The sequence below is a fragment of the Acinonyx jubatus genome, chromosome A2 (assembly GCF_027475565.1).
Source record: "Acinonyx jubatus isolate Ajub_Pintada_27869175 chromosome A2, VMU_Ajub_asm_v1.0, whole genome shotgun sequence".
Taxonomy (NCBI): domain Eukaryota; kingdom Metazoa; phylum Chordata; class Mammalia; order Carnivora; family Felidae; genus Acinonyx; species Acinonyx jubatus.
Window position 1 is genome coordinate 58,807,860 of NC_069383.1, and position 21,857 is coordinate 58,829,716.

At 38.1% G+C, this 21,857-nt stretch overlaps 1 protein-coding gene across 2 annotated transcripts in view; it reads right to left on the bottom strand.

Annotated features, from left to right (window-relative positions):
• Window positions 1-361: 361 nt before the first annotated feature.
• The window catches only part of BZW2 (basic leucine zipper and W2 domains 2), a 63,018-nt gene continuing 41,522 nt past the window's right edge, over window positions 362-21,857 (bottom strand). For both annotated transcript variants that reach the window (XM_027072001.2, XM_015082365.3), the window contains exons 6-12: window positions 21,591-21,726; window positions 18,440-18,549; window positions 13,356-13,526; window positions 11,343-11,489; window positions 9,888-10,026; window positions 2,267-2,389; window positions 362-820 (exon numbers count right to left, since the gene is read on the bottom strand). In XM_027072001.2, coding sequence (XP_026927802.1) covers window positions 792-820; window positions 2,267-2,389; window positions 9,888-10,026; window positions 11,343-11,489; window positions 13,356-13,526; window positions 18,440-18,549; window positions 21,591-21,726 — 855 coding nt within the window. In that variant the 3' untranslated portion in view covers window positions 362-791. The remainder of the gene's footprint in view (window positions 821-2,266; window positions 2,390-9,887; window positions 10,027-11,342; window positions 11,490-13,355; window positions 13,527-18,439; window positions 18,550-21,590; window positions 21,727-21,857) is intronic.

The following is a 21,857-nucleotide window of genomic DNA, read 5'->3' on the forward strand; positions in this document are numbered from 1 at the left end:
TAAATATAAACAAAGATCTATTTACATATGTACACTAGCTCTCCTCCAAACAGGGAGGAAATTGCGCTGAGGGTAAACACAAGAAGTGTGGAACAATGTATTTACATACCTAAAAACTTAATACGATCACTTCCTGGTGTTTGTGCTAACGTGCATGTATTTTGGGTCAATTTCCATTTCAATATGAAGACAACTGAGATGTGGTACTTATCATGGCAAAAGGAACAGAGTTGTTTTTATAGATGACAAGAGAGGAACCTTTCAAAATTCCGGACGGAGAAAAAAAGCCTAATGCTGAAATGTCGTCTGTGGAAGAAGCCGTGTGCTCTGAAGAAATAAAAGCTCTGAGAATATAAGCCCAGATTTTTAAAAAGCCATTTATTTTAAAAAACTGGTTTGTCAAATCACATACACGAGCAGATACACAACTACCAAAGTGGCCCTGTAATAGACACCAGTGGGGCGTTCACCACACAGTACCTGAAAAATACAGCTAAAAAAGAGGAGTCTGTTGAGTATTGAATTTCAGATACCTACTGGACTCCTTGTTGAATGGCTTTAAGTTAGCATATAGTGAGTGAGAGGTAGAGTCCCAAGTATAATAGCTGATGCCTCAGGGCTCCATTTAAAAACAAAATGAAAACAAAAACCATTTCCCCCTTCCGCACAAGGGCAGCCTATCCTAATTTTTTTTTCCTTTGTGAAAACGGAAGCCAAGTTTTCTCTTCTCAAATGGTTCAGCATTCCCAGTAAAAGTGTTGTGTGGTGGCCTATTGTGCTTCTTGAGCCGTCTAATTTTCTTCACCTTCTGACTCAGATTCTAGGAGAGATGAGAGAGAAAAGTCAGGTTTTTTATTCAGAGATTCCTTTTGTAAAATGTCCATTAAGTAAACTTTATGCCCAACATGGGGCTCAAACTTTCAACCCTGAGATGGAGAGTTGAAGACTCTCTCAACTGAGCCAGCCAGGGGCCCCCAAAGAGTCCTTTAGAGTCATGAAAGAGTTTCCAATATGCTACCTACCCCAACCCCCAAAAGGCATTGTTTTTTGCCCTGGTCATGCATTGACTAGGAAAAACAGTCAAACATTCATTCCTTTTTTGCTTTTTAATGAACTTTGCCTTTCCATTTTTTAATTTTTATTTTATTTGTTTATTTTTTAAACCATTTTATTGACCTATGACTGATATACAAAAAGCTATACATATTTAACATGCACAACTTGGTGAGTTTAAGATGTGGATTTTTTTTTTTTTAATTTACATCCAAGTTAGTTAGCCTATAGTGCAATAATTATTTCAGGAGTAGATTCCTTAAGCTTCTTACCCATTTAGCCTATCCCCCCTCCCACAACCCCTCCAGTAACCCTCAGTTTGTTCTCCATATTTATAAGTCTCTTCTGTTTTGTCCCCCTCCCTGTTTTTACATTATTTTTGTTCCCCTTCCTTTATGTTCATCTGTTTTGTCTCTGAAAGTCCTCATGAGTGAATTCATATGATATTTGTCTTTCTCTGACTGACTAATTTCACTTAGCATAATACCCTCCCGTTCCATCCACGTAGTTGCAAATGGCAAGATTTCATTCTTTTTGATTGCCGATAATAATCCATTGTATATATTTACCACTTCTTTATCCATTCATCCATCAATGGACATTTTGGCTTTTTCCATACTTTGGCTATTGTTGATAATGCTGCTGTAAACATTGGGGTGCGTGTGCCCCTTCGAAACAGCACACCTGTATCTCCTGGATAAATACCTAGTAGTTGAACTTTGCCTTTCTAATAATGCAGCATGCTCATAAATATTATTGAAGACTGTAATTACTTTTATCCTTCTGGGTCATCTAAAATAAACTTCTCAGGCTTAGTGGGACTCACTCTCATCCATTATTATTCTTCCACCTTGTGTTCCCATTTTCAGCACCAGTCAACTGGTTAATAATAATCCCATAATGTGTAATTGAGCCAAATACTTTTTTTCCTCCTTTCACAACTGCTGATGATTTCTTCCCCCTTGTCTCCTATAGGGTGGATAATTGAAAAGGTTGTCTTTTGTTTTTTAACACATAGCACTTTTCATTGCTTTGATTTCAGAAAGGAAGGCTAAGATTATAGGCAAGATGCTTGATATGGAAGACACCCTAAGACCTTCAGTTTTAGAGAAGCAACTACAACAACAAAAATCTGTGCAAGAGGTAGATACCTTAAATTATAATGAGAAAGTATTTGCTAAATGACCACCAAAGTCGTCAAATGGAATCATACCTTCTTCTGCGTTTTGTAGCCACTCAACGAATTTCTTCATCTGGTCAAGAAAAACACTTTTGCCTTTGGCAACATGTGCTTCTTTGTACCATTTCAATATTGCTTCTTCACTCAGTACATCAGCTGCAATTTCAAAGCAAAGATTTCCAAGTTACTACATAAATATGATGTTTTTGTAAAAAAAAGCAACTTTATGTCTCATAATTTAATAGAAAGCAATGACTTTAAATATTAAAAGTGCTGTTATAAAAGAACTCCATATCTGACACTTATCAAGAAACAGGAACCAAGCTCATTTCCAATATAGCACAGTGCTGTATTTTGGGAGTTAGCTTGGCAAATACTTTAGTGATGACGACGATATACATCTCATCAGGTATGATATATTGCAAGCTTATCTGTGAGTCACTACTGGGACTTGGAAGTCTTTCTCAGTGCTAAGTTGCTGGTAGGAAACTGGGTTATTTCGTAATTTTGCAAATGAATCAGCAATTCCAGCGATTCAGAACACTATGTGTCCTGCCAACTCCAAACACGTCTTGATTAAATAGCAACCTCAAATGACTGGTCTTTTAAGGCGATTTACTCTTTTAGGAGGAAAAAAATAAAAATGGCAAATAAAAACACATAACTAGAATGTAATAACGCTATTTACAATTAAATATGAAGATCAGCTTTCTGGGTGTATCACAGGACCAATACAGTCAAAATCCTATTTTACTCTCTTTTTTTTTTAAGTTTATATTAAGAGTGTGAGTGGGGGAAGGGGCACAGAGAGACAGAGAGAGAGAGAGAGAGAGAGAGAGAATCTCAAGCTGGCTCCATGCTGTCAGTGCAGAGGTCTTTGTGGAGCTGAATCTCACAAACCATGAGATCATGGACCTGAGCTGAAATCAAGTGTCAGATGCTTAGCTGACCAAGCCACCCAGGTGCGCCCCTATGATTATTCTACTGCTAAGTCATGAATCTCTTATAGCATAATATCTTAAGTCACAAGAGTAATGTTTTCCTTGTACTCCATTAAGAGAAAAAGAGACATTAGGTGGACTTCTTACAGGTTTCCAGCAAAATGAATTATCTACTAATACTCGTTACCTTAAATTCTAAACTCCAGAAATGTGCCTTGAAACCCTCAAGTTACCATTAATTTAGACCATTTAATGTTTAGGAAGGAAAATATGAAAATGATAGCCTACATATTTTGCCAATGTTCCAATGGGTTGTCTTTTCAGATTTCAGAGTAAGAAATGAGATGAGATGCAGATAAAAAGGGTATTATTGTCCTCAATGCCTGCGCAATCCACCAAAAATGCCGATAAATCATGCTAATGATGTTTGTGCAGTTGAAAGAGAATTTTAACTTACAAAAAATGAGAAAAATAGTGAGATTGTTTTCAATGAAAACACCACTATTGTTTTCATTGAAAACATAACCAAAACCTGAAGTTTTTTTTTTTTTTTTCAAAATTAATAACTGGCTTGGATTCAATGGAAGAGAATGAACTGACGAAAAATGCACAGGACTGGTTTTAGAAAATATCAAGTTTGTTTTGTTTGTTTTTATTAAGAAATACACTACAAAGTGTAAAGGGAGAAAAAAGTCTGGATTTACTCATCTATAAGAATTCGGTGTAAAAATCAGAATCAGCTGTCCTAGAGAATTATTGTTAGCTTTTAGCTTCCACTTCCAACTCACACCCTGCACTCACAACGATGAAAAACTGCCATCGAATCCCAGTGTTAGCTGAGGAGAGGAGCAAATGCTTCCCAGCCTGAGGAAGTGACTTGTTCTTGTGCAAGGCTGCTTTGCGCAGACTTTGAGAACACTTATTTGCTCTGACATGGATTTTATGTTATTTATTTATTTACTTTAAAGTTTATTTATTTTTGAGAGAGAAAGAGACAGAGAGAGAGAGAGTATGTGTGTGTGGAGTGGGGGAAGAGAGGAGAAATGGGAGACACAGAATCTGAAGCAGGTTCCAGGTCCTGAGCTGTCAGCGCAGAGCCCATGTGGGGCTCGAACTCACAAACCGTGAGATCATGACCTGAGCCGAAGTTGGACTAGTAACTGACTGAGCCATCTAGGTGTCCCTCCAACATGGAGCTTAAAGGTCCTATTTAGGGCTCCTGGGTGGCTCAGTCAGTCAAGTGCCAGGCTTTGCCTCAGGTCACGATCTCATGGTTTGTGGGTTTGATCCCGGGATCGGGCTCTGTGCTGACAGTGTGGAGCCTGCTTGGGATTCTCTCTCCCTCTCTGCTCCTAACCCACTTTTGTGTGCTCTCTCTCTCTCTCTCTCAAAAATAAATAAACTTTAAATAAATAAATGTCCTTTTTAATATTTTGTCTTTGTAACATTTTTAAGATGTTTGTGATTTAGACAGCTTAAGTTCCAAACTTTTTTGATCATGCTCCCCTAATGGGACAATTTTGAGCACATACAACCAACATATGTATGCTTTTCAGCTTATAAATTATATGCAAGTACTACAGAACTATTATTATTATAAAACAAATGGAATTTAAAATGTGACAAACACATAGGGAAATGCTATGTTAACTCCCCACTTTAATGAATTGTGGTGATACCATGTTCATGGTGGAAAGCTGATTGAGGCTGCACTTTAAGGTTATTATTTGTCTCAGGTTTTTCTTCTGAAGATGGAGAACTCATTCATGTGTTTTATTGCCCCACAGAGGCTGAAAGAGGGCATGCAGCTACTTAAATCTTGTCAACCACAGATATTAGATCATTAGGTAAAACTTATCAGATACACTGTTAGCAGAAAAGGAGACCAGGTGCAAAGCTGAGTTCTTAGAAAAGCCTAATTTTGTAATGGATTCTGCCTGCAAGACCGTACTCCTCGTAGAGGGGGGAATAAATAATAACAAAGGGACAAAAGCAACCACCCAGGGCAACTTAGGGGGCAAAGCACAAACAACGAAAAGCTTAAAAAGACACTCAACTTTTGTTTAGTGAAAAGTCTAATCTAAAGAGGAAAGAACTTCTTGAGAAATAGAGAACTTTTTTTCTCTCCACTAAGGGAAAGTGGGGAGAGTTCTCATTAATAGAGAGAAGCAGCAAAGTGTTTGCTGGGATCTCCCAGAGAAATCCTACTAGGAATACAGAATATCAGTGCAAGTCCCATAAGAAAAGCAGACATCCTACAATTGCATGTAGAACTCCCTCAGATTAAAAAATAATTTTCTCTATCCTGTCTGGCCAACTTCCTCATCACGTCTGGTGGAATGCTGTGTGCCCTTCCTCAGTATCACCCTCTGTGTGAGCCTCATTTTAGAAATGAAACGAGGACTGTAATCCTTGGTTTTCTTTTACACTCTGAAATCCAGGAACTCAGGAACTATTCTGTTCATTAACTCACTTCCAGCATTTAATGGAAGGCCTGCCATCTCCTATGCATTCAATAAATGTATAATGGACAGATTAATTAACTTGAGAACAACTACATATTTCTCAATTTGCAGAGTTAAAATTTAAATGTTAGGTTTTCATGATGATCAAAGAGGAATTACTGTACGAGTGGTTTGAGAATGGCAAAGCTTTCGAGAACATTACTTACATATTTAAGTTAAAAACTATGACTTGGAACTTAGGAAATTCATTATTTTTTAATGAACTAAAAATTTCATTACGGGCATCACACAGGGACATTAAGTGAAAAATAATTTACCCTAAGAATATTGATAATGTATAGCGAGAAGGCCACTCGCCTTTTTTTTTTTTTTTTTTTAGAATGAGAACAGGAAGTTTCTTTCAGAAAAATATCCACAAGGGACAGAAATTAACTTAAGAAGTATCTGCAAACAATAAAACCCATGACACAGATAGTGCCAGTACCTGACAGGTTTATATTTCTCTCAGATGGACATGCTGAGAGTATGGTACTTGGCTTTAGAAAGGAAGAGAAAGAAATTATTTCAAAAATGAATAATGGGATGATTGAAGGTTAGCGATAGATTTATTTTTCCTATTGCACAGAAATACAAAAATCTAGATTTAAATCAGAAAGAGAATCTTTACTAAATGACAAATCACCACTTTTTTAGTTCATTAGTGAAAAGTATTATTATTTACAGTTTATTCACTTTTATTTCCCTGTTATTTATATGTTTAAAAAAAATCTTTCAATAATGGCATTTGTTAAAAAAAAGATAGGTTTGTCAGAGACATGGGGAATCAAATTCCCAAGTTTCTGTCATCCTCAAGTTCTAGAAATACAGAGAAGATGTGTGCGTACATAATAGATTAAATGGGAAAGAAGAAATTATTTCTATTAAAAAAAAAACACAACCCTGCTATAAAGCAAAGTGTTCCTTATAGTAAATAAAAGGAATCCACATCATTACATAAAAGACACAAACAAGATACTATTTGATATTTGTTGAATGTGTATGTGTACGTGGAATTAATGAGAAGTATAATCTTGAAACATGTTACCATAGTTCACAGAATTTGTCATTTCTGGCATTTAATGACCCATCAGACAAGTGGTCCTGACCAACAGTCACAGCATCACCTGGAAATTTCTCAAAATGCAAATTGGTGGGCCCAACCCTGGACCCACCTTCAGAACCTGAATCCCCAAAGGTTGGCTCAGTCAGTTAAGTGTCTGACTTCGGCTCAGGTCATGATCTCCTGGTTCATGGGTTCGAGCCCTGTATCGGGCTACATGCTGCCAGCTCAGAGCCTGGAGCTTGCTTCAGATTCTGTGTCTCCCTCTCTGTCTGCCTCTCCCCAGCTCATGCTCTCTCTCTCTCTCTCTCAAAAATAAACATTACAAAATTAAAAAGAACCCAAATCCCTGGGGAATCCGTGTTTTAACAATCTCTCCAGGTGATTCATATGTGTTATAGCGCTGGGAAAAGAGAGCTTTAATACATAACACTGTTTATCAAGCCTTTCCAGGTGTATTAAATACAGAACAAGGACATCCAAATCCTTGTAAAAACAAATAACATATGTCTCCTGGTGCCCAGATATTTGTTGGATAAAATTAGGTCAAATAAAAGACCACTATCCAAAAAAGGTAAGAAGGTAAACACCGTAACTCTCTTAAAAAATGGGATGGAGGGGCGCCTGGGTGGCTCAGTCAGTTAAGCGGCCGACTTCGGCTCAGATCATGATCTCGCGGTCTGTGAGTTCGAGCCCCGCGTCGGGCTCTGTGCTGACAGCTCAGAGCCTGGAGCCTGTTTCAAATTCTGTGTCACCCTCTCTCTGACCCTCCCCCGTTCATGCTCTGTCTCTCTCTGTCTCAAAAATAAATAAACGTTAAAAAAAAAAAAAACAAATTAAAAAAAAAATGGTATGGAATAATCGCTCCTCAGGGATTCCATGTTTCCAAGAAAAAAAAAATATATATAATTACTTCTTTCAGAAAAAGACTAGATATACAATTTTGTGCGAAATCACGAAATTACCTAGAAAATAACATTTAGTTTTAACTTCTCAATGATTTATTTTCGGTATTCACTTTACAGTTTCCTGATTTCATTTACAAAAAGAACTAGGCCAGAATAAAATTGACATTGACCCCTTCCTATGTTCCCGTGGGTCTGCTCATACTTTCCACAGACCTTACTAACTTTTGGTTATTTAAAAAGTGACCACCTAGCTATCAATGGCCTAAGGAAGAGTTTATTCTTCTCCTTTTTTACTTTTTGGTACCCATTTCTTGGTTATTTTATGATTTCTGGTCACTGTTCCTTGGCATATGGGGCCGAACAAGAGGAAATAACTGAAAGCAACCGGTTTTGTCAGTAGTTTTTAAAAGGAGGTCAACGGGGAAGGATGTTGACACTGATGGTTAAAATGAGAAATTTGGAAAAGTGTTTTAATAGATGCCATTACTGACAAAAAAGTAGGGTTTTTTTGTTTGTTTTGGTGAATAAGTTCAATAATAAAATGAGGTGCTCCTACAGATAAAGTTCCAACACATATGTTTCAGTTACAAAAAGATTTGGTTAGAGACACTGGTTGGGTTAGCTATTAAATGACAAGAAAGCAAATTGTGGGCTTAGGCACTAGTTTATAAACAGTTCGCTTTTCTGTAGTGGAAAATACTAGCCACTCACAAAGCAAATGGGAAACAAATTTCAGAGGTCTCTCTACCTGTTTACAGTGGAGTCTGCTATGGTGCATGTGGACAGAATGGCCATAGGCTAGATGGGCATGGTTTCTCCTTGGCTGCTAAAGAAGGTGGGCTGGCAATATGATCTGCAGATTTGGTTCTGATGGGTAACCATGGAGACCATTTATGCCCTAGTTTTAGGATGTTGACTCTCATGACCATGTCCAAGAGGACCTAACTTGGATCTCGCCGGAGGAAAACCCAAATTACTTCAAATGAGACTTAGCAGTCAGTACTTTCTCCTACTGATATAACAAAGATTGTGCCAAATACCTTAATGCTGAGAAAGTAAATTATCACCCAAACACCTGGGGCAAGATATATATCCATCTGAAGAATCTTGATGGCCAGTTAAGACTCTGTGAAGTGCCATTAACATCTATAAAGTAGTCATTAATAAATGATGTAAAATTTTTATACTAATTCGCCCAAATGATCATCCAAGATAGACAAATGTAAGAGGTGCCTCAGTGGCTCAGTTGGTTGAGCACTGGACTTTGGCTCAGGTCATGATCTCACAGTTCATGAGGTTGAGCCCTGCTGACAGCAGAGAGCCTACTTTGGATCCTCTGCGTCCCTCTCTCTCTCCCGCCCTCCCCAATTTGCTTGTTCGCTCTCTCTCTCTCAAAATACGCATTAAAAAAGTAGACAAATTTAAGAACACATCAAAAGGAAAAGAAAGATTTGGCTGATGTTAATTTGTACTTTACTTTTTCTTTCTATATTAAATTGCCATTTAAGATTGCCGTACCTTCTAACAAACATTTTATAATGTTCAAAATGTGTTATTTCCTAAGTGTTCTTCCCTCCTCCCCCATAAAACTACATGAACTCAGACCAAAGAATAGTCCAGGATTATTTTTTATATACTGTAGGTATAGACATGGAGATCAGTTAAAACCCTAATAGCATTCATTTATTGAAGGCAGTGCCAGTTGCCATGACAACCTAATCCTTACAAATATAATGAAAAGACAGTAAAGGGAAATCTAAAAATAGTCATTTCCTTGAAAAACAGGAGAATGGCTGGGCCAAATAATTAAAATACAAAGTAAAAAGCTAATTATTTCAATAATTTTAGTCAGCTTTATGGCATCTGAGAAGATCTCAATATACTATAGGCAGACTTTGGTAATTATAGTTATTAGAGCTAATTCTTACAATTCAAAAATAGACCTAATTACTTTCTGTTATTACAGTCTTTTTCACCAGCCCCCCACCCTCCCGCAAAATAATAACCGGTTTATCACTAGTCTTCTGGCAATGTGCCCAGGGGCTTCATCAGGCTGGTTCTTGAGACCATGAATATGCAGCATATACACTTTCTCTCTTCTAACATAATACGGCTGTCTCACTAAAACTTACAAAGTTTAGCATGAATCCCATGTCTCCCTCTGCCTTAGCCCTTGTGCTGGCCCTCAAAGACCTTCAACAAAACAGGGAAACAGAGCGGTAGGGCAATATGGATAGATACCTTTATAAAAGAGAACCACGATCTTCTGAAAAGCTTTCATGAAATGGATGTTGTCATAACAGTATTCTTGAACCTTCTGGAGGAGGATCAGCTCTGACTGGCCTTGGGAGCTGAACACAGCCAGGAGTGGAGCGTATTGCTGAAATACAAGTGGGGAGTAAAACCAACCATTAACTTTCTTGGGAGGTACAGAGACAATACTTGAAACACAACAGAAATCTGGAGATTTCTTTAGGAAGCTTTCACTTTAAGGGTTATCTCATTAGAACGTTGTGTCCAATCAAAATTAATTTTTTAGCCCAGCATCTTATCAGATTTCTCTCAATGTACCCACTAAAAGAAGAGACCAAATAAAATTCTGACACTATTAAAGGTAACTTATGCTACTGTTTAAAGGGCACTATGAAAAGGAGGCAGAGTGAGGTCTTGGGGTGGCCACATTTAGTACTGGTGGAGTGTGGCGTTCTTTCCCTAGACATCCCAGACACCCTCACAGGTCATCTTTATGGCTTAGTTCCTATTGTTCCCTTTGTCCTAATTGTCCTTGGCTTCTAGTCACTGATGTTGAGCCAACGTTTTCTCATTTCAACACAAATCTCCTCCAAGGAGCTTTCCCTGATCAACTTAACCTACAGATTTCACTCACTCCTCTGTTCTAAACAGAGGATTATCTTTAATTTGTATGCTACCTAGTTTCCACTAGGCAGTCTTTTTATTTTACATTTATTTGTATCTTGAGAGAAGGAAAGAGTGTGTGCATGTGAGGAGGGGAGGGGCAAAGAGAGAGGGAGAGAGAGAATCCCAAGCAGACTCTGTGCTGTCAGTGCAGAGCCCGAGGTGGGGCTTGATCCCATGAACCGTGAGATCATGACCTGAGGTGAAATCAAGAGATGGATGCTCAACCGACTGAGCTAACTAGGTGCCCCTCTACTAGGTAGTCTTTGACTTCCCAATTCAAATGTAAACTCTGAAGGAAGATATGTCTTTCACTCATCTTAATATAGTTTTATAGGGAAAAGACAATTAATGAAAGCAAAAACATTTATCCTTGCTCAAAAACATGCTATTTACACAGTTGATCTCTTCCACCACTCAGATACTTTTCAAATGTTTTGGAATTTTTATTTAAATGCTATTTAGTTAACATACAGTACAATACTGGTTTCAGGAGTAGATACTTTTCAAATTCTAATACCAATTTGTAGTTTACTTAAACAAAAATATTACCAGGAATTTTTGTCATATAAAAGGAAACCAATACAGTTAGACCATATTTCTCTTTAACTTTAATTATTCTGTGTGTTTTCTGACACTGTGTTTAGTAAGACTTTACTCTTAGACGGGAAATAATGCCTTTGGCCCAAACCTGGGTGAACGGCAGTTAGAACCCACGTATCGTACAGTTAAGAGCTACAATTGGTCTGTGGCCAAGACTGTTTCCTGTTGATCCCGTACCTTCAGATGCTTAAGGGCCTGCTCTGCAACGAGTTCTTCCTTCTTGTTCCATTCAACAGCATTCATTATACAGGTCCACAGAAGTCCAATCACTGCTGTTTCTGGAAGCTCATTCCTCTTCATTTCTTCCTTAACATAGAGCACCACCTACATTTCATGGAAAAAGGGGTCAGAGAGTTAACAGGCAGATGGCAGTTTCCCTGTCACCATGCCTGGTCAGTAAAAGGCTTTGGGTGGATAAATATTCTGCTCAGCCCCTCCCTTCCCAGTACATACTCTCAGATTACAAGAGGGAGGAAAAACACAATGATTTGTTCTCAAAGCAGATTTATTTTTAGTTCCAAAATTAATAGGCTTATCTCTGGCCAGGAGCTGCTGGATAATAGGAAGTGAGAGGGAATCTTTGTTTCTTAGAAGTTATTCTTTTACATGCAGCACCCCTTTGGGTCCAGCAGAACAGACGACTTGAGCTGGTTTGACTCTCTGGGTTTGAAATTAGCTCACAGAGCTGTGAATCTTTACCTCCAACTCACAACTTTAAACCTCTAGATGAATAACGTGTTGGGTTTGTACAAGTCGATTTACCAGAATTCATTCTTAATTATTACTTTAGACTCTCATGAGCCATGAAAATAAGCTGTAAAGTGCCAAAGCCATTTTTTATATGATACATATTAATGCAGCAACACTGGACAGGTTATTTTCCCCTTAAAATTATGTTTGATATGCAAATTTATCCTCAAATCTGACAGTATGGAATAAAAGGTCTGCCTAGCCTAATGTATTTTATATCACTTGTCAGGAAAAAAACTTTTCCTTTTGAAATACAACCACAAATTGAGGTTACGTCCTCAAAAGTGATAAAACACCATAATCTATACCTCAAGTACACTACGACTTGGTGAATAACACAACTACCACTCCCCTCATTGCCCCTTTTTAGTGAAAATACATTCTTTTCTTTCCTGTTGGCCTGGGTTGCAGAGGTATCAGGAATGGGTTAAGAAGCTCTGGTTAATTCCCAGAGACTGCACTGGCCAGAGAAAGATGCAAAGACAGGCGACATCTCTGCATCTAGAAGCATCACAGCATTTTTTGGGTTTGCTTTTTTTTTCCACCTCATGGAAAATCACAAGGTCTTGCTTGGAGAAATGTTACTGACTATAATGCTGACTTTACTGCCATGAGACTTAGAAATATTTTTTGTTCCAACACCTCCATCTGCTGGATAGCATCGGTCTGGAATTCTCTAGTCTTAAGCCATGTAAGGTCCCATGTGGGGCTTAGGGCACATACAGTGGTAAGGGTTTGGGACTCAGAAGTAAATGGCAAAAGGAAAGGACTTCATTTAATTTTTGGATCGTCACATAAAAGTGTTAAAGTTCACATGGGAAGTTTTCTTCAGGCAGGAATTTTTTAAAAATTTAAAAAGATACAGCGATAGCTACATGAACTATTATTATAAAAAATGTAGTATTTATATTATAGGGATATGCAGTTATTGGGACTATGATCAAACAAGTCATTGGTTCAACTGGTCTTTTCCCATGCTACGAATTCAAAAACCATCAAAAATTTTTGTCTTAAAATTAAAAAAAAAAAAAACAAAACCCTACATATTCATACCCAGTGATGCACGCAATACATAGTGTTGATTTCAAACACTAATCATATACTTAACCATATTATATTATCTGTGATTAAATGGAAAAACCACCATATAATGGTGCATAACTGACAGTAGATGGCAAATCTATTCGACAGATGAAAATATTTTGTTAATCACAGTAGTTTGATAAAATAAATCACTTGTGTGGAAATAACCATTAATTTCTGGAATATGCCAGAGGATTCTGAATCAACACTTTGCAACTGAGATGGTATGAACAGGTACATTAAGTTCCCAGCAGTAAACAAAGGTGGGTCTTCTTAAGGAAGGTCGAGCCTATGCTCTTTGATGTTAATCCTCTCATTCCTGTGTTCTGCAGTGATCTAATAAGTCCAGGTCCCCACCTCCTTGATTGGGCATTCCTGAGAAAGACGCTCCTGGAGCTCCTTCTGCAGTTCCTTCCTGGTGCCCAGGGACTGCTGGACTCGGAGGAAGTCGGAAAGCTCCTTCAGGCCTGCGTCAGTGAAGTATTTAGCAAAATGATCCACGCTCTGCCTGTTAACTGGAAAGAGTTCCTTGAAGACAAAAGGAAAAAGACCGTTACACAACAAACTATTCAAATGTCAGCAAGCAACAAATGACAAACTTTTCATATTAGAATGGCACTTAGAATATCTCACACACTGGGAAGAACAGAACAAAGAATGATTTTCAAATGAATGAATCTTGGGTATCTTTCTGGAGCATTTGCTAAGCACCTTCTAAATCGGACAGGTTTACAGAGAAAGAAAAAAATGCTAATCAGCTTATATAAACTAGCTTCACCTATTTTGAAGCATTATTTACTTTTTCTTTCACTTTACTCAAAGTATAGCATATATGAATACAGAAGTGAACTTGCTAAATTAAATGCAAATAACGTAACTTACAAGTTAATGGACAAAAGTCAGGTTTTTCTGATATGTATACTATACATACATACATATATTATATGTAATATGTATGTATGTATAGTATATATACATTTGGGAGAGAGTGCAGGAGTTGGGGGGGAGAGAGAGAGAGAGAGAGAGAGAGAGAGAGAGAGAGAGAGAATCTTAAGCAAACTCCACGTTCAGTGCAGAGCCTGATGCAGGACTGAATCTCATGACCCTAGGATCATGGCCTGAGCCACCCAGGTGCCCCAAAAGTCAGTTTTAATAATGCTGAGATGACGTGAGGTAATATTAGGAAACAGTACTGACTATTATCTCAAGAACTTCTATTCACAATCTGAGAAAATGCTGCTATTAGTCTAATACTAGCTTGGAGCTAAAGAGAATTTTTGTGATATCTGTTAATGATGGTGGCTCTAAATTAAGCAACAGCAAGATCTAATCTAAACCCACCCTCCCAACTCTTCAGTTTATTACATAATTCTGTTGGAAATTTTTAAAGAGCAATACACCATGGCTGCTTGCATATTTTTACCTCATTTCCATTTTACCTTACACAGCTTGGAAAAGTCCCAGTAACACTTAGTCATATTCTAATCCTGTGTGACTTCAACACCCAGCTAAGATATTAAGGCAATTTTCAAAGCTTTCACATTTTTCAGACTGCTGAAGTCTAAAAAGTAGATCCAAATTTTTATGGTGGTTTGATTTGCACATATATGGTCGATGGCTATATGCCTCTAGTAAAAATCTCAGTAGAAAAATCTCTAATAGTTTTGCTACCATGTAGAGGACATAGCCAAAGGCTTCTATGACACGACTCAAATTTCAACAGTCTCTGTATCATAACTTCCCCTGTTGAGTTAGGAGTTTCAAAATGTCAGAAGAGTTGGTGGGAACAGCTATTAAACGCATTCATGGTAAAACAAACATTTCACATCAGACTGAAATTTAGTCACTGACATTTGTTCTAGCATTCAAAAGGTCTAACAAATTTGGGATTTGGGGAATGAATTTAATTTTGATTTTCTTCTAGGAATCAAAATGTGGCTATTTTCCTGAAAATTACATAAAGTAAAAACTCTTATAGAGGATAAATTAAGTCTCAACAAGGCTAAACAGCTTGACCCAAATTATGTAGTCAGGTATATTTAAGGACATAGCAGACTATGCCCATAGCCGGTAATTATTCCGTTACCCTGTGCCAACATTGAGTATTCAATTTAGGAAGAATGTGACTGCAAAGTTTGATCTAAAGTTATGTTCAGAGGAATATATCAAACATATTCCTGGGGGTTTATTTATGAACTATATTCAAAGTCCTTATAAATGACACATTTAAAACAGTGAGGATTATTATTCAGATTAAGCTGAAGTAAAGTCAGTCTAAATCCTATCATGATATTTACTGGCTTGGAGCATGGTTTGCATTAGTCAGAAAAACCCTACCCAGGCACAAATCTCCATCACCTCATCCTTAGATTAAGGTCTCCCTGCTTCTGCTCTTGCTTCTGAGTCTATTCAAAGCAAAGCCAGAGTTTTCCAATTTCCACAAAGCTTTCCATTCTACTGAGAATAAAAGCCGAAGTTCCTAGATGATATGGGACCTGCTATGTCTCCAAGCTGATCTATACTTTTGTTCTTACCAAACACTCCCCACTGCTGTCCCCAACATGGCATGCCCCCAAAGTCTTTGCATTCTGTTCCCTTTGCCTGGAAAACTCTTCTGGAGATATCTATAAAGCTCACTCCTCAACTCCTTCAAGTCTTTACACAAATGTCACCTTGGGGCAGCTGGGTGGCTCAGTCAGTTAAGTGTCTGGCTTTGGCTCAGGCCATAATCTCATGGTTCATGAGTTCGAGCCCGCATTGGGGTTGCTGCTGTCAGGGCAGAGCCTGCTTCAGATCATCTGTCCCCCTCTTTCTCTGCCCCTCCCCAGCTTGTGCTCTCCAAAATAAATAAAACAGTTAAAAAAAAGTCACCTTATCAGAGAGATCTTCCTCTGCCACTGAAAACTGCCTCCTACTCTGATATTCCTTAGAGTTTTCCTACTTAATGGTTTCCTAATCAATGGTTGATTTAGTCTGTTGCCTCCCATCCCCTCTTTTCAGAGTTCCTGTTTTTCTTGCTTCTGTACTACAGAAATGGGTAACTGCAAACTTTGAGATATGCTTCTTTTCCCCTAAAATGTACTAGTACGGCCAGAGAGAATTTTGTTGTATGTGTTAAATAAATAAAAATTTCCTCCTTGATGGTGAAATTGACCCTCTAGCTTCTCGTTCATTCACTGAGTTAGCAAATATCAAGCAGGTAGGCTCCACAGAGGATTACCTTGTCCTCATGGAGCTTACAGTGTTTCTGCTAGAAATTTCTACCTGTGCTTCTCATACCCAAAACATACGCAGACATAGAAACCAAGTAGGAACAGTTAAATGATGTATTCCTCAAAAAGGAAAGACACTTTAAGAATAAATCTATGAGGTAATCTAATTAAGTTAACCAAGCTCTGCCTATGGGCATCTTTGAGGAACGATGCCTTAAGAGATAATTGTGTCTCGGGCACCTGGGTTGCTTAGTTGGCTAAGTGTTTGACTTTGGCTCAGGTCGTGATCTCGCCGTTCGTGAGTTTGGGCTCTCTGCTATCAGCACGGAGCCTGCTTTAGATCCTCTTTGCCCCTCCCCTTCTTTTCCCTTTCTCTCTTTCAAAATAAACTTAAAAACAAACAAACAAATAAACCTGAGTCTTTTGTGGCAAACCATAACAGACTGTACCTTTATTACCAGTCATGTGCCCCCTCTCTTTAAATGAGTATTAAAGTCCCTCCTTGCTGTGTCTGGCTGCAAGGGTGGAACAGTAAGCTGTGACAGAATGAACTTTCCTACCCCAGTGCCAGGCTTCACTCTGACTTTTGGCCAGCAGAAGGTAAGCTTTGACTGCACTGGAGGGGTTTACTTCAGTCTCCCGTGTTTCTGCCCTTTCCCATAAGGACAGAATGGCTTGCATGGGAAGTGTTCCTGCAGGCTAGGTCCCGGAATGAAAAGGTGTATAGATCACGGAGGGATCTAGCCCAGATAGAGTTAATCCACAGACTCAGGGACGAGAATATGTTGCCTTCATATGAACTTCCACCCTGCTTGGCAACCTATTCACTTATCTTTTATGATTCCTCTTTCTGTACACAAGGATGTGCCCTAAGTCCAGGAGAAAGTAAGTTGCTATGAGGGCAGGGAACTTTTCCTTCCTGTTCTCTCTTGGCTCCATAGCTTCTTGGAGCATGTCTGGCACAGAAACATAGGCTGAATGAAAATAATTATCGGCAGAAATCAACTAGATGATCATCTAGTTAATCGTTGGTCTTTATCATAGTCTAAAGACTTGAAATACCCAAAGGGCTATTTGAAGGTAAATTTCAAGAGACAAAGGAACTTGAAGAGATAGAGAATAAAAGCATTTACAGTTAAAATTATTCTCGGATTTTCTGAGGGGAGGAGCCCATTTTACAGTAATCCCTTGGACTGACAGACAGAATTGCACACTAAAACACAGTGGAAGTGAAAACCGAGGAGAGAAAAGGTGAAGAGAAGATGGCAAGGGTGTCTTTCTTTCTTTCTTTCTTTTTTAAATTTTTTTAATGTTTATTTATTTTTGAGAGAGAGAGAAACCGAGTGCAAGACAGGGAGGGGCAGAGAGAGAGGGGGACACAGAATCGGAAGTGGGCTCCAGGTTCTGAGCTGTCAGCACAGGACCCAAAGCAGGGCTCAAACCCATGAACTGCGAGATCATGACCTGAGCCGAAGTCAGACGCTCAACCGACTGAGCCACCCAGGCAGGCGCCCCAAGGGGCGTCTTTCAATTTTAGACTTTGTCCTAGACTAGAAGAGCAATGTCACTTGGAGAAATCTCTGTCTTTTGCACATGTGTGACTTCTAGCAGAAAGAAATTGTAGGGAGTGGATAGAAATATTAAGAACAAAATATTTCTCCTCATTTGTTTTCGAAAACCACAAAGAAAGAGAAATAAAAAACATAATCAAGCAACTGTGATAGTGGGAGCTTCAAATCAACCATAACAAATTTGTTTGCTTTCTTAAATAGCTAAGTCATTTCCATGGTGTCTTGGTATAAACAAGGAATTCTGTTTAAACTCTTATTCTGTTAACACATTAATAAGTATGTGAGATTAGTATCACCCATCTCCAAACTAACACATGAGAAATGTTTAATTAGACTGATGGCACTTTATCATATTGCAACGTTAAATCTGCATACTTACTAGTTACAAAAAAAAAAAAAAAAAAGGTTAATTCTGATCAATGTTAACATAATCTCAACAAATATCCAGATCCAAAAATCACAATAGTCCCTTATGACTCTTTAATTTTCTGATTCCATTCATTTATATGATAAATGTTAAAATGGAATTAATTTCCCTCTGCCAGTAATACAGAAATAAAAGGGACCATGCTCTGATTTAACACAGAACCAAGCATTTCAGTCATGCATTGCCAAAGCCACGACAGAAACATCAACCCCTTATCCAGACAACACTTACAAGCAGCCTCTTATCTAAGTTGGCTTTTCTCAAAGAAGAGGTAACAGAGTTGGCATCTTTTTCTGCCATCCATGCTTTAAAAAGCTTGACCGCAAATGAGGCTGCAATGCCTGTTTAAAGAAACAGAAAAAGAAACAGTGAGAGTTGAATTCTTTTAATAAGCAAAAACACCGGTAATTGACAGACAGGGCCAAGCTGCTCACTAGGTTTCCCGAACGGAATCTGCTGCTCAAAGACATGATTTGGTACAGAGGAAAAATGGATAGCTCTTTAGGCACAGTTCTGTTTCCATTACTCAAAAGAAAAGGAAAAACAGTTAAAACATTTTTCAAAGTGAGACTCCCTAATTCCAACCTGGAGTAACCGTGTCTTTATTTTTACCTTGGTTCAAAACAGATTGAAAACCGAATATTTTCTAGTTTTTTTGTTTGTTTTGTTTTTGCTTCTCTTTCACCTGTGGTTCACCAGTATTTCATGTCTGTAACAGTGATCCTGAGGTATAACAACTAAATCTTGAGACATAAAAATGAAATGGCAGCACGTTAATTAACGTGCTGATAAATGATACTAGGCAAAACGCATTAATAGTGAAAGATATAAATAAAGCTGTAGATGAACAAGCAATATTTACTTTGTAAGTTTATTTCTTGTAAAAAGCATTAAAAAAAAAAATTCATGATGGGGTGCCTGGGTAGCTCAGTCAGTTGGGCGTCCGACTTCGGCTCAGGTCATGATCTCACAGTCCGTGAGTTCAAGCCCCGCGTTGGGCTCTGGGCTGACAGCTCAGAGCCTGGAGCCTGCTTCTGATTCTGTGTTTTCCTCTCTCTCTGACCCTCCTCTGCTCATGCTCTGTCTCTCTCACTCTCAAAAATGAATAAATGTTAAAAAAAAAAAAAAAATTAAAAAAAAAACCTCATGAGTCAAGCTATAAAAATACTGATGCTGTTTCAAACTGAAGTCTTTTCTGGATATTTTAAAAGAGATTACTAAAAGAGCTAATGTTAATCAGAAAACCACTCAATTACATATCCATATTGACATTAGGATTTACTTCCAAATATAAGTAATTAGATAGCTAGAAGACAGTTCCTCTGTGAACACTACAAATTTCCAAGTTAATGTTACATTTATTAAATTTCCAAGTTAAAATGCAGCTGAAATATTAAACTGATTTTTTTCTGAAGTCTTCACTGTTGCAGCCTCAATCCCTCACACCCCCTTTTTTTCCTAAGAGAATTTCCATTTTGCATAGGCCAGGTGACTTCAAGTCTAAGTCCTGGTACCATTTCCTTCTGCAATGATTAGTTGAGAGTCCTCGCTTTAAGCCCATCTGCCCAGGGCGCCTCCCTGGCAACTGCTACTGGGCCAAAACTAGTCATGTGGCCTATGGTGGCCAATCAGCTGAAGGCATGATAAATTATTCTATGTTGAGAAGTACTCTCCCACTGAATCTAAACAGGAAAGGATGTCCCATAACTGTACCAGCAGACATCGTATAATGACCAGGGAAACCATACTTGGAATAAAGTTGATAATGCTATGATTGGTAGTGAGAAATAACAGGAGAAAACATCCAAGACATGAATATTATTGTTTTGGACATAAGAAATAAAGGTTCTTATATGGAACAAAATTTCTTATACAGCGATTTGAGTTCCATCTTCTAGTTAGTTGCAAGTAAGAGCATTCAATCAATATATCATTTATACAAACACAAACTTTGCCCAAATTTCTTCACTCGAATGAGCAGAGGAATGAGTAAAAAAAAACAAAACAAAAAAAACCACACACACACACAAAACAAACACACACACACACACCCCACACCCCCCACAAAAAAACCCCCCAAAACCCACTATGGGTAGGACAATAAAACAGGTGGTTTGAACTGTAAACATCGTTAGTTACTTACACCCACTATCTAAATTTTATAACCATTAATATTTTATATTTGCTTCATCATTGTCCATCAAATTATTTGAGGAATTTGTAGAAATCACTTAGGATTTTAATACAACCAGAAAGACAATTATTTTCTGTTATGAAGGCTAGGGAAATCTAACATAATTAACATTACTGTTTACATTTTATCTTGTGTTTTTCTGAGGGTAAAATGGCTCACATCATAAATAAGATGTGGAGTATCAAATTCTCTTCAGGAAAACTTTAAAATGTCACAATATGAACAACACACTAATGAAAATTACAGAATCTGAACTGTCATAAATCTGAGCTATATTAAGCCCAAAACTATAGAAAATCTCTAAGATCACTCGACTCTCAATTTACTATTCTTTTCTCAGCTACAAGAAGACTACAATCCATTTCACTGCAGGCATGAACGAGGCTGGGACTTCAACATTTGTAGGAGAGAAACTAAGTTCTAAGAAGAAACAGATGTGTTCACAAAAGCTCTTTTATTTTTAAGGAAAAAATAACTCTTTGTTTTGTGTTGCATTATAACTCGAATATCATTATCCTCCTCCAAGAGCCCACTTTTGTTTTATTCCATAACCAAGTGATTGTATATATGCCTATCAAACTCTCACTGCCTTAAAATTAAAGCAAGACTTCGATGCCACCATCTGGACTTCTTTCTAAAACTGAGATAATGAATATCTTAAAAATGGGATCAAAATGAACATCGAACACAAGACTTTGAGAGGTAACGGTTTAGAAGAACGGTCCTAACCAGTGAAATAACAGTCTGGTGGGGGGGGCATTTGGGAACATGAAGGGGCCTTTTTTCATTACACTAAATAGAGGTGGGTGCTAGAGCCTGGCAGTTTAAGTGCCCCACAAAGTACAATGAAGCATTCTCCCAACAAAATATGCCAGTGGCAACTACATTGAGAGAAACAGTTTGGACGACATCCACTTCAGGGTATTTGATCCAGGCATTAAGCCTTACACCCTGAAATTCAGTTCATTAATAGTTTTTGTCTTTGTACAAGTGTGCATATTTTTTCTTCCAGTTTCCTCCAGTAAACATGTACAATTCTTATTGTTTAAAGACATACACACATTCGCTCATACGGATGATGGGTGGGTAGGAGAGAACACTAAGAGGAGTTGCCGGGACTTTTCTAATCATCTGTGGCTTTACTTGTCTTTTTACACATGACAGGTAAGAAAACGCAAGCGTCATTACCTTCTTTGACTAAGCTGTCGGTGAACAGACTGGTGAGGATGGTGGCGGGAAGGGTGCCGTTGCCCAGCAGGATCCCCGACAGCATTGCCAACTTTGTCTGCTCTGTTTCGGAAAAGGCTTTAAGGAAGAGGAGAAGCTGTGGGTCAAACAAAAGAAACCAGGTCTATAAAGCAAAGGACTAAGGTAGGAAAATAACAGACAAGGTACATGCATGGCTGAATGGCAGACGAGTCGGTCGTACGCACAGCGTAAGTATTACCCATCAGA